At 36.7% G+C, this 14378-nt stretch overlaps 1 protein-coding gene across 1 annotated transcript; it reads left to right on the top strand.

The window, feature by feature from the left end:
* The first annotated feature begins 3382 nt into the window (after positions 1 to 3382).
* Positions 3383 to 4024, top strand: LOC142167223 (uncharacterized). The gene has a single exon (XM_075227381.1). The coding sequence runs from the start codon at positions 3383 to 3385 to the stop codon at positions 4022 to 4024; it is 642 nt and encodes a 213-aa protein (XP_075083482.1).
* Positions 4025 to 14378: the final 10354 nt, after the last annotated feature.

Below are 14378 nucleotides of genomic sequence, written 5' to 3'. Positions count from 1 at the left end.
CTCCAAATATTTTGATGCCACTAAGAGATGCGTGTATTATTCCAATGTGCCGGGGCATGATACTGAAGACTGTTTCAAGTTGAAAAATAAAATTGAAACCTTGATCAAGAACGGAGCTATCCAGTGCACTCCACCACCACCTAATGTGAATCGCAACCCATTGCCAAATCATCAAAACTAGGGAGCTAACATGATCACATTAGACGAAGAATATGACCTGAAAGGAACTATTGTCACTATCGGAAATGCAGAAGCCACATGAATCCCTTCTCAAAAGGCTCCCATCATTACGGTCCAACTAAAGCCTACAGTGACGGTTCAAACTTATCCGCAGCAACCTGCCGATGCTACTCAGGGTGAAGAAGATCGGTAATACAAAACCGTCTCATGGACCTATCAGCAAAACAGAAAGGCCAAAATGACAGACTCTGCCACAGCCCATGGTATGACTAGGTCTGAGAGAAGCTACGCCCCTAAAAAGGTCAATCGAGTAAATCCAGGGAGAGAACAAATTCCAAGGAGGAACATAACAAACCCAGAAGATGCTGAGTTCTGGAAGAGAATGTCAAGCAAAGAGTATTTCGTGGAAGAACATTTGAAGAAAACTCCAGCACAGATATACATCATGGATCTATTAATGAGTTCGGATAGCCGTAAGGATGCTTTGTTGAAAGTGGTAAGTGGGGTAAGTGTACCAAGTAACACCACTAGCGAGGCGTTAGCCGCGACAATTGGGAAAATGGTAGAAGCAAACATGATCACTTTCAGAAGAGACGAACTTCATGTCGAAGGCGCAAGTCATAACAAGGCTCTTCACATCACTGTCAAATACGGGGACAAAGTGGTATCTTGACTGTTGGTCGATGGTGGATCAGGAGTCAACAATTGCCCGCTCTCCACCCTGTGGGAGTTGGGAATTCATTTGAGGGAGGTTAAGGAAAGTCATGTAAGGGTGAGAGCCTTTGACGATTCATAAAAGGACGTTATTGGAGAAATTTATTTAGCCTTGCAAATCGGGCCAGTCGACTTTCCAGTGCTATTTCAAGTGATGGACATCTCCTCTTCTTACCATTTACTGTTATGGCAGGGGCCATGCCCGTCTACCTTGCACCAATGCATAAAATTTGAGTGGGGATGCCAGGAGATCGTGGTCCACGGCGAGTGGGGTCCCTCCGCCTATTTGGGGTATGTTGTCCCATTCATTGAGGGGCTAGACGGAGTCGCCTTCCACATTATAGAAATCATGCATACTACTGAGGAGGAGAAGACTGAACAGAATCTTGGAATGCAATCGCCATACAGATCCAAGATGGCCATGAGGAAGATGATGAAATATGGATACAGGCCAGGAATAGGGTTGGGAGCCAAGTCAGATGGGATCATAGAGCCAATTGAACACAATGGGCAGAAAGAAAGGGCTGGCATAGGATATCAACCTCCAGAAAGGAAAACTCGCATTGTTAGCTCTGGGAAAAATGTTTTTTTGCCAGAGCATGTTGCAAGTTCGGGACAGAGTTCAACACCTGAAGATGATATCATCGAAGAGATGGGGAAGTTATTCGTGAATATGATTGAAGAATGTTGTGAAGGAACTGACATCAAGACACCGACTATCAGGAATGCTGAACCAGGGGAAGAGCTGCAGAATTGGACAGCCAGTCCATCTTTGGTTCGCTGAGAGTCTTGGTAGTATGGAACTGTAAAAGTTTTCTTTTGAAAGATCACGGTCAATTGACGCATGTACCGTGTCTGTACCTTTTTGTTATTTGCCTCTTGTGAACGCTTAAGACGTTCCCCTTTTGATGAAATAAAAGAATTATTTTCATAAATACCGCAATTTATTTTACTGCTTTATTTATACCTAGCTTTTCTTTTCAGTAATCAAACCGATAAAAATCGCGTTTCGCGATTATGATATGTAACGAAACCGCTGAGCGCAATGATCCGGATTACGAGGAATATGATGAGAGTATGATGCCAGACAATCTCCCGCAGGAGATCGAACAACTAGAGAGTTATAAGAAGCCCAACCTCGAAGAAACAGAGGTAGTCAATCTTGGAAGCGAATAAGACGTGAAAGAAACCAGAATCAGCATTCACCTAGAAGCCGAGCAGAAGGAAAAAAATGATTAAGCTCCTCCGATAGTACGTTGACGTGTTCGTGTGGTCCTATGATGACATGCCAAGATTAAGCACCGACATTGTTTCGCATCGACTACTCACTGACCCTACCAGACCGCCGGTCAAGCAGAAACCCAAAAAGTTCAAACCTGATTTAAGTCTAAGGATAAAGGAAGAGGTGACCAAATAAATAGAAGCAAATGTGGTGAGGGTCACCAACTATCCAAGATGGTTGACCAACATCGTCCCAGTTCCCAAGAAGGACGGGATGATCAGAATATGTGTGGATTATCGAGATCTCAACAAAGCTAGTCCAAAGGACAATTTCCCCTTACCAAAACATCTACATTCTCTCAACAACTGTGCAAAGCAAGAACTGTAGTCATTTGTGGATTGTTTTGCTGGATACCGCCAAATTCTAATGCACGAGGAAGACGCAGAGAAGACAGCTTTCACCACTCCTTGGGGAGTCTACTATTATAGGGTTATGAGGTTTGGTCTCAAGAATACAGGCGCCACCTACATGAGGGCCATGACGACCCTCTTTCACGACATGATTCATAAGGAGATCGAAGTATATGTGGATGATGTCATCATAAAATCTTGAAAGAGTTCAGAGCACTTGGACGACTTGAGGAAATTTTTCGAACACCTGTGAAGGTACAATTTGAGTTGAATCCAGCAAGTGCGCGTTCAGACTCCCCACTGGAAAACTATTGGGTTTTATTGTAAGCAGTAAAAGGATAGAACTGGACCCATCAAAAATCAAAGTCATCCAAGAATTACCACCACCAAAGAGCAAGAAAGATGTCATGAGTTTATTAGAAAGATTGAATTATATCAGTCATTTCATAGCCCAGTCCACGGTAATCTGCGAACCCATTTTTAAGTTGCTAAAGAAGGATACTACCACGAAATGGACGGAGGAGTGTCAGAAAGCCTTCGACAGAATCAAAGAGTATTTTTCAAACCCGCCAGTGTTGTACCCCCTGAACCAGGGAAACCATTGTTGCTCTATTTGTCAGTCTTGGACAATGCCTTCGGCTGTGTGTTGGGGCAACACGACGAATCTGGGAGAAAGGAGCAGGCCATCTACTACTTAAGCAAGAAGTTCACACCGTGCGAGGCCAAGTACACTTTGATAGAATGCACTTGTTGTGCTCTGACTTGGATTGCTCAAAAGTTAAGGCATTACATGTCGGCATACACCACACATCTGATATCTCGGCTCGACCCACTCAAGTATATTTTTCAGAAGCCAATGCCTAGTGGAAAGCTAGCTAAATGGCAAATTCTCCTCAGCAAATTTGACATTGTGTACATAACTCAGAAGGTTATCAAAGGACAAGCTTTAGCCGACCACCTCTCCGAGAATCCAGTGGATGGGGATTACGAACCACTTACCACGTATTTCCCCAATGATGAAGTACTATTTGCCGGGGAAGATATTGCAGAATTATACCCTAGGTGGAGAATATTTTTCGATGGAGCAGCAAACTTCAAAGGAGTCGGGATTGGGGCAGTCCTGATTTCGGAATCGGGACAACACTATCCAGCATCGGCAAAGATAAGATTCCCTTGTACCAATAATATTGCTGAATACGAGGCATGCATCCTTGGAATCAGAATGGCAATCGACATGAACATCAAGGATCTTTTGGTCATAGGAGATTCCGATTTGCTGATCCACCAAGTCCAAGGAGAATGGTCAACCAAGAATGTCAAGATACTGCCGTACCTGCACTGCATGAAGGAGCTGTGCAAGAAGTTCACAAAGATTGAGTTCAAGCACGTCCCCAAAATTCAGTATGAGTTCGCCGACGCCCTTGCGACCTTATCATCCATGATTCAGCATCCAGAAAAGAACTATATCAACTGTATCGAGATAGAAATCAAGGATTAACACGCCTATTGCTTCCATGTGAATGAAGAACCGGATGGTAAACCTTGGTATCACGACATCAAGAAGTTCCTTTTGACCCAGGAGTACCCAGAAAATGCTACTAATAGTCAAAAGCGAGCCCTCAGAAGGTTGGCAAACCACTTTTTCCTCAACGGGGAAGTCTTGTATAGGAGGACCCTAGATTTAGGTTTGCTGAGATGTGTAGACGTCGCCGAAGCAACCGGACTGTTGGAAGAAATACACACGGAGACGTGCGGACCCCATATAAAAGGGTTCACATTAGCCAAGAAAGTTTTTGAGAGCTGGATACTTTTGGATGACTATGGAAAGCGACAATATCTGCTATGTGCAGAAGTGTCCCCAGTTCCAGATCCACGGAGACTTCATCCGAGTTCCGCCAAATGAGTTAAATGTAATGGGTTCACCCTGGCCTTTCGCCGCTTGGGGCATGGACGTGATAGGACCCATAGAGCATGTAGCATTAAACAGACATCGTTTCATTTTGGTAGCCATCGACTATTTCACCAAATGGGTCGAGACATCTACTTACTAGGCCGTCACAAAGAAGGTAGTGGCAGATTTTGTCCGGAACAACATCATTTGCGGATTTGGGAAACCAGAATCTATTATCACTAACAATGCCGCTAACCTCAATAGCGACCTCATGAGGGAAATCTGCGAGAATTTCATAATCGTCCACCACAATTCGACAGCCTACAGACCACAAATGAATGGGGCAGTCGAGGCAGCTAACAAGAATATCAAGAGGATTCTGTGAAAGATAATGAACAGTCACAGACAATAGCACGAGAATTTACCTTTCGCTTTATTAGTTTACCGGACTACCATGAGAATATCTACTGGGGCAACGCCATACATGTTGGTATATGACACCGAAGCAGTGATACCCGCACAGGTTGAAATACCATCTTTAAGAGTCATTCAAGAAGCAAAATTGGATGATGCAGAGTGGGTATGCGTCAGGCAAGAACAGCTCATGCTCATTGATAAGAAAAGAATGGATGCAGTATGTCATGGCCAGCTATACCATAATAGGATGGCTAGTGCATTTAACAAAAGAGTGAAGCCTCGTCGATTCACGCCGGGGCAGTTAGTTATGAAGAAAATCTTTCTCCATTAAGAAGAAGCTATAGGGAAGTTTGCACCGAACTGGCAAGTTCTTTACGTGGTCCACAGAGCACTGTCTGGTAGAGCCCTAATCATAGCAAAAATGGATGGAAGATTCCGCACGAAGCCAATCAACTCGGATACAATCAAGAGATATTATGTCTGAAGACAGATAGAATTAGGATTTTTAATGTAACAAAACTACATTCAACCTGACTTCCCACGGAGGGATACGTAGGCAACCCACATAGGGTTCGGTTTCTCTCCCCCCTTTATCTTGTAATAGTAAAACCAAATGTCATTTTTTGTATGTTCAGGAACTACGCCGACTTGATTTTCTCAGAAAGGAATACGTAGGCAACCCTCATCGAATTCAGTCATCTTTTATAATTGAACTACGTTCTGGCCTGATTCCACTTGGATACGTAGGTTGTCTGAGTCAGACTCGGCCATTTTCATTTCTTAATCTCATCATTTTGCATCTATTGTAATTGAACTACGCTCCGACTTAATTCCGTTTTGTATACGTAGGCGGCTTTGTTAGGCTCGGTCGTTTCATCACATTTCGTCATTGTCCCAAGAACTACGTTCAAACCTGATTCCATTTGGATACGTAGGCAACCTGAAAGGGTTCGGTCATAACCTTAAGAAACCTCTATAATGCATTAGTCTTAATCAGGGCACAGTCGCAACAGCAAGTAGCCACGTTGTCAGAGACACCATGGAAGATCGACATCAACGGGACGAAGTTCTCAGAGAAATACGTTCGCGTGTGGAGAACCTTTCGTAACATGTCATAATCCGGAACGACGGCGTTTGCCTTAAAAGAAAAAGTATTTTCAAAATATTTTCTAAAATTATATACAAAGTAATATGTTCCATCTACCGAACTTATCTTGAGAGAAAATGTACCGTAGTTAATTATATTTAATCAAAGTTGTAGTTAATGACTAATTGTAATTTTAAGGGAAAGAAAGTAGGAGTAGATGATTTAATTGTATTTAATATAACTGATTGCTTATATATTCGTATTGGTGTATTAATTGGTTTATTACGTGAAAGAGGGGGTAAATTTATCAGTAGTATGGCTATTGGGAATATAACAGTTGAAGTTGTTCATAGAAGCTAGAAGTTTATCAATGACTATTTGAGTTGGTTTAGATGCGTCTTTGCTAAATCAACTTAGACTTTAACGTCCTAATTATTAGGAAAACTATTATTACGATAATTTTTGTTAACGTCGAATTATCTCTTTAAAGAAATAATTTTGGTGAGAACTTTTGCTCGTTTTATTGTCAAATCTACGTTCACCTATGGTTAGAAAAGCAATGCAACACTCTGGGTTATGAAAAGCCAACATTTTTATCAGGATGAAGTTGTGAAGGAGAATACAACTTCATTAGTGTTTGTATTTGTAACATTGGCTTCAGTACTGTCTGTGTTGTTGCGAGAGGTTTTCTCTCTAAAGATGAATTAAGGACACTTATTTTTTTAGTTTTGTTATGTATCCCATCGTACTAAAATCATTACAAAAACACCAATTCATTACTTTGATCCTAAAAGTTCAATTTACATGATTGTAAGCTCTAGATCCTTTAACCCAAAAATTGAACCACCTTAAAAAAAATTAGGTAGTATAAAATGATAAATGTGTGGTTAAAAATTTATAGTTCTTAGATATAAAATTTTATGATAATGACATGATAATTTTTAACAAAAAACAAAAGTCCATGGAAGGGGGATGATGACAACTTTTCATTTGTTTTCACCGTTATAATAAATATTAATCTAAAGAAATGTAATTTTATATGCCTGAATCATTTTGGCCTAATTAAAATAAATAATTTTTATCACAAAAACCCTATGTATTGCTACATTTTCAACGTGATTTTACAACTTTAATCGCAAATTATGTAATTCTAGAATATTTAGCTCAAGTTTATCCTCTGATTATGTCAAAACTTTACTAATAAGTTGGTTTGGACTATATATTATACTTTTTTATTTTTTATTTTAAGAAACAGATTATTGAACTTTGTACATATCCAATTGAAATGAGTTTATAATATTTATACAATCTATATCTCTATCTATATTTATCTGTCTATAATATTTTAAAAGCACGAATATTCTATGTTAAATGTTGATAGACAAAAATATTTTTCAAAATATTGATAGACTTTATGCCCTTAAACAACTAAATATTTGCTTAATGAAGCTAGTTAACAATGAATATAATTGTAATACTACCCAAAATTCATTTTCAATTTAAACTATAGCTTTTGTTCTAATTATAATATGAGTCAAACATGCAGCAAACCGCCGACCGTAAACTCCTACAAAGTTGTTTCGCTTCTAATTTTGGTATGAATCAAATATAAATCAAGTAACTTTAGATTTGATTACATCTATGAGAGAATTCCAAGCCTTTCCAATTTCAAGTATGAACGATGGCATCTCGTGCACAAGTAATAAATATCTTACATGCGAATTCACAATTATTAAATTTTATAATTAAAAAGAACCGATTATCTCATGTTTCAATAAAGATAAATTATTTGGTTGGATAATATTATAAAATCAAAAACTTCTTCCTAATTTATATGGAATTATAATACCAATCAAGTGTCCTTATTGCTGAATTTACAACGCCATACCAATTATACATGAATAAAAATACACACCTCTAACCAATAGACAACTGATTTACATTTTTGCGTTGCATCCATATCAATTGTTTTACAAGGATTCTTTCTTCTTGTATATAATTTTGTAATAAATTTAGTTTCTTGTTCTGTCACATAAATAATTGACTGAAAATTTACGTGCAACGCACACGTAGAAATTTCATGAATAGAAACAACATTACGTCACTACACAGTACCATAATCAATCGATTCATAATTCACACGGTGCACGCTCACACACCCGTCACCCAACATGTGCGTCACCTCAACACCAAACATATATCACGTATACTCAGGGGTTCATACCTTCGGCACCAAGTTTAGAAATGTTACTTACCTCGAACAAGCCAAATCCAATACCGAGCAAGCCAAACGATGCTCCAAAAATGCCATCCCGCGCGCATCAACCTTCGAACGGCTCGAAACCAACCAAAAACAACTCAAATACATGAAATAATACCAAAGGAAACAATCACAATCGATAAAGGTTGAATCTTTAATCAAAAGCCCAAAGTCAACCAAAAAGTCAAACCCGGGCCCGCACCTCGGAACCTGACAAAATTCACAAAATCCGATAACTCATTCAATTACGAGTCCAACCATGCTAGTTTTATTCAAATCCGACTCCGAATCGATGTTCAAAACTCAAAAAATCACTTTATGAAATTTTAGACAAAATCCTCCAATTTCTCTCTTGAAATCATCAATCAAATGCCAAAAACGAAGATGGATTCATGAAATATAACCAAAACTGAGTAGAACACTTACCCCAATCCATGTGGTGAAAATCGCCTCCAAAATCGCCCAAATCTAAGCTCCCCAACTCAAATATGACCAAATGAACAAACTCTCGATATTATAAGTTTCTGCCGAATTGTTCTGCCTCGTTTCTTGTGCCAAACGATTCCGAAAGTCACTTTTGATACCTTCAATGGATATCTTGTGAAATTCCATCACAAGGTCACTGTTCCTGGAGAAGTGAGAACTAATATTTAAAAAATAATTTAATTATTCGTGATATTAATAGAGACCAACTTAATAAAAATAAAATCTTAATATCATAAGCGGGAGAAAAGAAAAAAAATATAGATGAAAAAGAAGAAGAAGAAGAAGAAGAAGAAGAAGAAGAAAAAAGAGAAAATAGTTTGCAATAGAAAAAGTCACAACATGAAGCAAGTTCTTATGATCGATTTTACCAAATATTTTCATACGGTCATAGAAGTTTTCTTCACCCATTTTGTTCATATAAATAACTAAGAAGTAAAGTTAGTTAGCAGAGTATCGTCTTTGATATATTCATTAGCAGCATGAAATCAACTCCTTTTAGTAACAAAAATTTGCACATGATATATAGATGTCGAAAGGGTAAAGTGATGTTGCCTTAATAATTAAAAATCAACAATTAATTGACATTAAGGTTTTTTTTTTAATAGTTGGTTAATTGACATATTTTGAGAAATAACATGAAAAAATGCCTATTGTTTAGAGTTAGAAAAAAATGATGTTTAATCTAAAGTTGGAGGAAGAAAATATGTTTTTTCTTATATATCTTTATAATGATTATTAAGAGATATATGTGAAGTGATAGAGGGGACTAAACACCGAACGCGCCGTTTACAAAGAAGATAGAAGTATTACGTGATATACGACCACATTGCAAACATCAGCATTATAAACACAAATTATATCTATCTTTACTAAATTGATCAGTTTTACAACTTCAAATGATATTCAATTATTTCGAATTCAAGTGTAATGTTATGTAACAACAAATTTTTTAATATTTCAATGGTTGCAGTTATTTTTTCACATCAACTGCTTTAAAAAGTCCATTTTTTCTTATATATAATTTTTAATAAATTTAATTTATTATTTTTCATATATAATCGATTAAAAATCTATGTGCAACGCACGTACATAGAAACTAATTTATTATAAAAGCACGAATATTTTAGGCTAAATGTTGAACGACTAAAATGTAATGACCCGATTTGTCGTTTTAAGAATTAGCATTCCGTTCAGCGGCTTAAGATCTCGAGCAGCTTCGTAATGTGTATTATGACTTGCGCGCGCGGTCGAGTTTGATTTTCGGATGATTCGAGATTTAATTGAAAGAACAATATATTCTTGTTTTGGAAGCTTAAATGAGTTGACCGGAGTTTGACTTTTGTGCAAACGACCTCGGACTGGAACTTTGATGGTTCCAATAGCTTCGTATGGTGATTTCGGACTTAGGCGTACGTCCGGAATTAGAGTTGGTAGTCCGTAGAATAATTCAGCGCATTTTGGCAAAATTAGAAAGTTGATGTGTGCTAATTATATTATTCTGTGTGCAGACGAGGACTATTAATATGATGGATATCAATTGGATATGATAATAAGTGTACGAGGCATATTATAAGTGATGTGGGGTTTAAGGAGACCCCTAAGTCTAAGTCAAGTTGGAAATTTCACGATAGACTAAAGTTTCAAAGGGGTACGCACAAGATCAAACTTTAGATAATCGTATCTACATACATATAAGGATTTATGTGATGGATGTCCTATAAAATTAAAGTCTCTTTGAGTCTAGTTTCTAACGCTTCAAATCGTTCATCATTTGGACACTCCTACAAGAAGTTATGACCAAATTACTAAAGGCTCGCAAAATAAAATTTTGCGGCCAATTCTGCGACCGCAGAATCATTCTGCGGGCCGCAGAAGTGGTTATGCAATCGCAAAATGGTCGCAGACCTGTCCAGTGAAGCCCATTTCTGGGCATCAGTTTTGCGGTGCATTGTGCGACCCGCATATCAATTGTGCGGTCCATTATGCGACCGCAGACCTGAGTTCGGAGGGTTAATTTTTCTATTTTCATAACCCGACCCTATTTTGATAAATAGCCTTTGGAACTTATTTTGGGGTGTTTTTTCAAGGGTTTTAGAGATAAGTAAGAGCATTTTAGAGAGAAAATGAGGTAACCTAACATTCTAATCATCCAATCTTGCACCAATCTTCAAGAATCAAGGAAGCCAATCATAAGATCTTCATCTAAGAGGTAAGATTCAAACCCCTAGTCTTCAATTTCGAGTTTGGGGCAAAAGATGGGTAATTGAGAGTATGATTCTTAGGTGTAAGAGTATTATGCATATATGCTTGTACCAATAAGGTTTGTGAGAAGATTGTTGAGCTCAAATAAGTAAGGATTGGGTTGTGGAGTCAAGGAAATTTTGTAGAAAAACCTTGTAACCAAATTTGCACACCTAGTATTTGATAAAATGCTCAAATGAGATGAAACCATGCATATCTTCCTAATTATGGTTCACTTTTATTATGTTTCTAAATAGATTGAAGTTGTTAGGATTTCCGAAATATTGTAGTAATGTAAGGAAAGCTCAAGAAAGATTAGAGCCGTCCGGAGGTCAATTCACGTGAGAATGCTATGTTGGAATATCGGCCTAACTCCGTTAAGGTAAGTGTCTTGTCTAACTTTGTGGGGGGGAGGGTGTGGGGGAAACTACCCCTTAGGATTTGAGATGATTGTGTCATTTGTGTTATATGAAGGTCGTGTACGCGAGGTGACGAGTGAGTACACGACCTATATGTCGTATTTGATCGGTTTGGACCGTTAGGCTCCTTTTATACACTTGTTTGTAAATATCGTGTCATGATTATATCTTTTGTTGTTAGAATTGTTTGTACGTACTTTACTTGAAATTGTTAGCACATATTCCATCCTTGTTGTCAAGTTCACCCTTATATGCTAATTGTTGATTGTAGTCACTTGTTGAATTACTGCTTTGTCTGTTACATGCCTTAATTATTAATTGATGCTCATAAACTGTGCCTTAATTGTGGATTGTTATTACCTTGCTATTTAACTTCATGAGCTATCGTGTAGCTTTTTCATTAATTGTGACTTCTTTGTGTAGACTCGTTCTTCCTTTTGATTTTGTAGTACACCGTAGTTGGTTATAAATTGGTTGTTTAATTTGTATTGTTGGAGGAGCAGGTTGCACGCCGCAACGGAATTAAATAAAAATGAATATATTGGAGGACCAGGTTGCAGGCCGCAACGAAATTAAATAAAAATAAATATATTGGAGGATCAGGTTGCACGCCGCAACATAATTAAATAAAAATGAATAAATTGGAGGATCGGGTTGCACGCCGCAACAGAATTAAATGAAAATGAATATTTTGGAGGATCGGGTTACACGCCGCAACGAAATTAAATAAAAATAAATATATTGGAGGATCGGGTTGCACGCCACAGTAGAATTTAATATGAATATATTGGAGGATCAGGTTGCACGTCGCAATGGATATGCAAATATGAAATTATTATGTTATTAAGGTTAATTCCGATTATGATTCTCATGATGCATACCATGTTAGGATGTTATTGTGGTTTCTTAAATCACTTCATTATATTTTGAACATAATTAATTAACCGTCAATATATTCAAAATGAAATAATATGGACTTCTTGGGTGAATCATGCATCATATGTGATATGATAAGTTGTTGAAAACTTAGTAGATTTAAATGAAAAGAATTTTCACGCTGTTCTACTTGTATGTCTTTTTTAAAACAGAAAATAGAACTCATATCTTATTCGGAGATTTACTAATTTAAATGGTGGTTATATTTTTACTCAAATTGATATCTAATTCACTCATTATCTTATTGTCGAGTAATTTACATGAAATTTTTTATTTCATATTACTTTAATAAATCCCATATTTATCTCGTTAAGATTTGATTGAATGTCTTATTTGTATAAATATAATATTTTATTGGATATCATATATTTTTAAACTAAGTTCAATTGATATCCTATTTGTACAACCTATCCACTATTTTACCTTATTTAAATCCTAAATTAGCTTAATAACTCATTAGACACTTTACTATGTTCAAATTGGAATTGTATTTAATTGTGTTCAAATTATTCATCATTTCATAGTAAGGACGAGAGTAAGAGCACGTTGGGTGATGCCGTGTCGTGTTTATATTATAGTTGTACTCTGACTGTGTTGTTGCTTGATTGCTTGATTGTTTGCTCGATGCCATCCGTGTTATCATTGTTTTCATTGTTGAATTGAATTGGAAATTCTTTTATTATTGGCCTTATATTTATATTCTTTCCTTGTTAGCTTTATGTAACATATTGTACAGGTTTATATGTCTGGTAGGTGTCTTGACCTGGCATCGTCACTACTCTATCGAGGTTAGGCTTGATACTTACCGGGTACCGTTGTAGTGTACTCATGCTATGTGTCTGCACATCTTTTTGTGCAGATCCAGGTACCTCAGTGTTGTTGATAATCTTACTAATTGATCGGATATTGCTGTAGAGACTTAAGGTATACCTGTTGTCACGTTCGTAGGTCTCAGAGCCACCTTCTGATATTTTCTTGCACTGTTGATTCTATTCTGGAACAGTTGTATTTAGAGATTTTCTAGTAAACTCAGTAGAGCTTGTGACTTGTACTACCGATTTTGGGATTGTAGGAAAATTTTCTATTTCATATTTATTCCAGATATTTGGTTGATTTATTATCATGTCAACTGAATGTTTTTAAAATGGCTAATATTATTCTAACATTGGCTTGCCTAGCAAGTAAAATGTTATGCGCCATCACGGTCCCGAAGGTGAAAATTTCGGATCGTGACATAAAATATCTCCGAAATGTTATTCGACTTTTATAACCTTAAGTATTTATATAATTTAAGAATATTATTGTAAATAACCTAACATTGGAATTCTTTTCCGATTGAAAATCACCTAATTGTAAATCACATTCAGAACTTGATTTCTAGATCGAATAGGTCAGCATGCGATTCAAAGCTTTTAAGGAATTAAAAAAAATACGTTAATGAATAGAGAGTTTGATTTTTATCTAAATAGTGAAATCTACAATATCGATTTGGACTACTCCTTGTCGCTACTATGCATGGTTTAGATGATAGTAGCCCACTTTTTCTCCTGCCAAGATAAATTTAGTATTTATTTTTCCCCCTTTTATTAGAGCTTTTTGTATGAAGATTCTTGCACCTCTTTAATTGTTCCGTTTTGTGGTTATAATTAATTTATTAAACTACTATATTTGTGCTACAAACCACTCATGGGTTATTGGACCTTACTCTTTCATAATTTGAGATAATGTAGAGCATGATCAAATAGATAAAAATATAGGATATGTATGTAAATCTATTCAATCATTTTTAATTTGGTACTTTTCTTAGCAATATTTCTAAAGACACAATTAGACTTAGAATTTGACCTAAGGTTTTGGAAAATTGGTTTGAGATGAGACTGAATCACAATTTTATATGAACTTTGTGATTATTTAGGCATAAGTTCCTTCTCCTTTGTCATTTTCAAAGAAAATTTTAAAGGGACATGAGATGGAAATAGGATTTAAAAAGCCAAAATATTTTTTTAAAAATAATTCCACGTCGAATAAAATTATCATATTCAAAATTCTATCCAATAACTATGATTTTAAATTCAGTTAAAATTACTATTTGATTACAATTGTGAAATTAGATTT

Source organism: Nicotiana tabacum, chromosome 12 (assembly GCF_000715075.1).
Source record: "Nicotiana tabacum cultivar K326 chromosome 12, ASM71507v2, whole genome shotgun sequence".
In the NCBI taxonomy this organism is placed as follows: Eukaryota; Viridiplantae; Streptophyta; class Magnoliopsida; order Solanales; family Solanaceae; genus Nicotiana; species Nicotiana tabacum.
This window is presented reverse-complemented; position numbering and strand designations above follow the sequence as displayed.

Coding starts and splice junctions, on each gene's coding strand:
- LOC142167223 (XM_075227381.1), top strand. CDS start 3,383: ATGCCTAGTGGAAAGCTAGCTAAATGGCAAATTCTCCTCAGCAAATTT.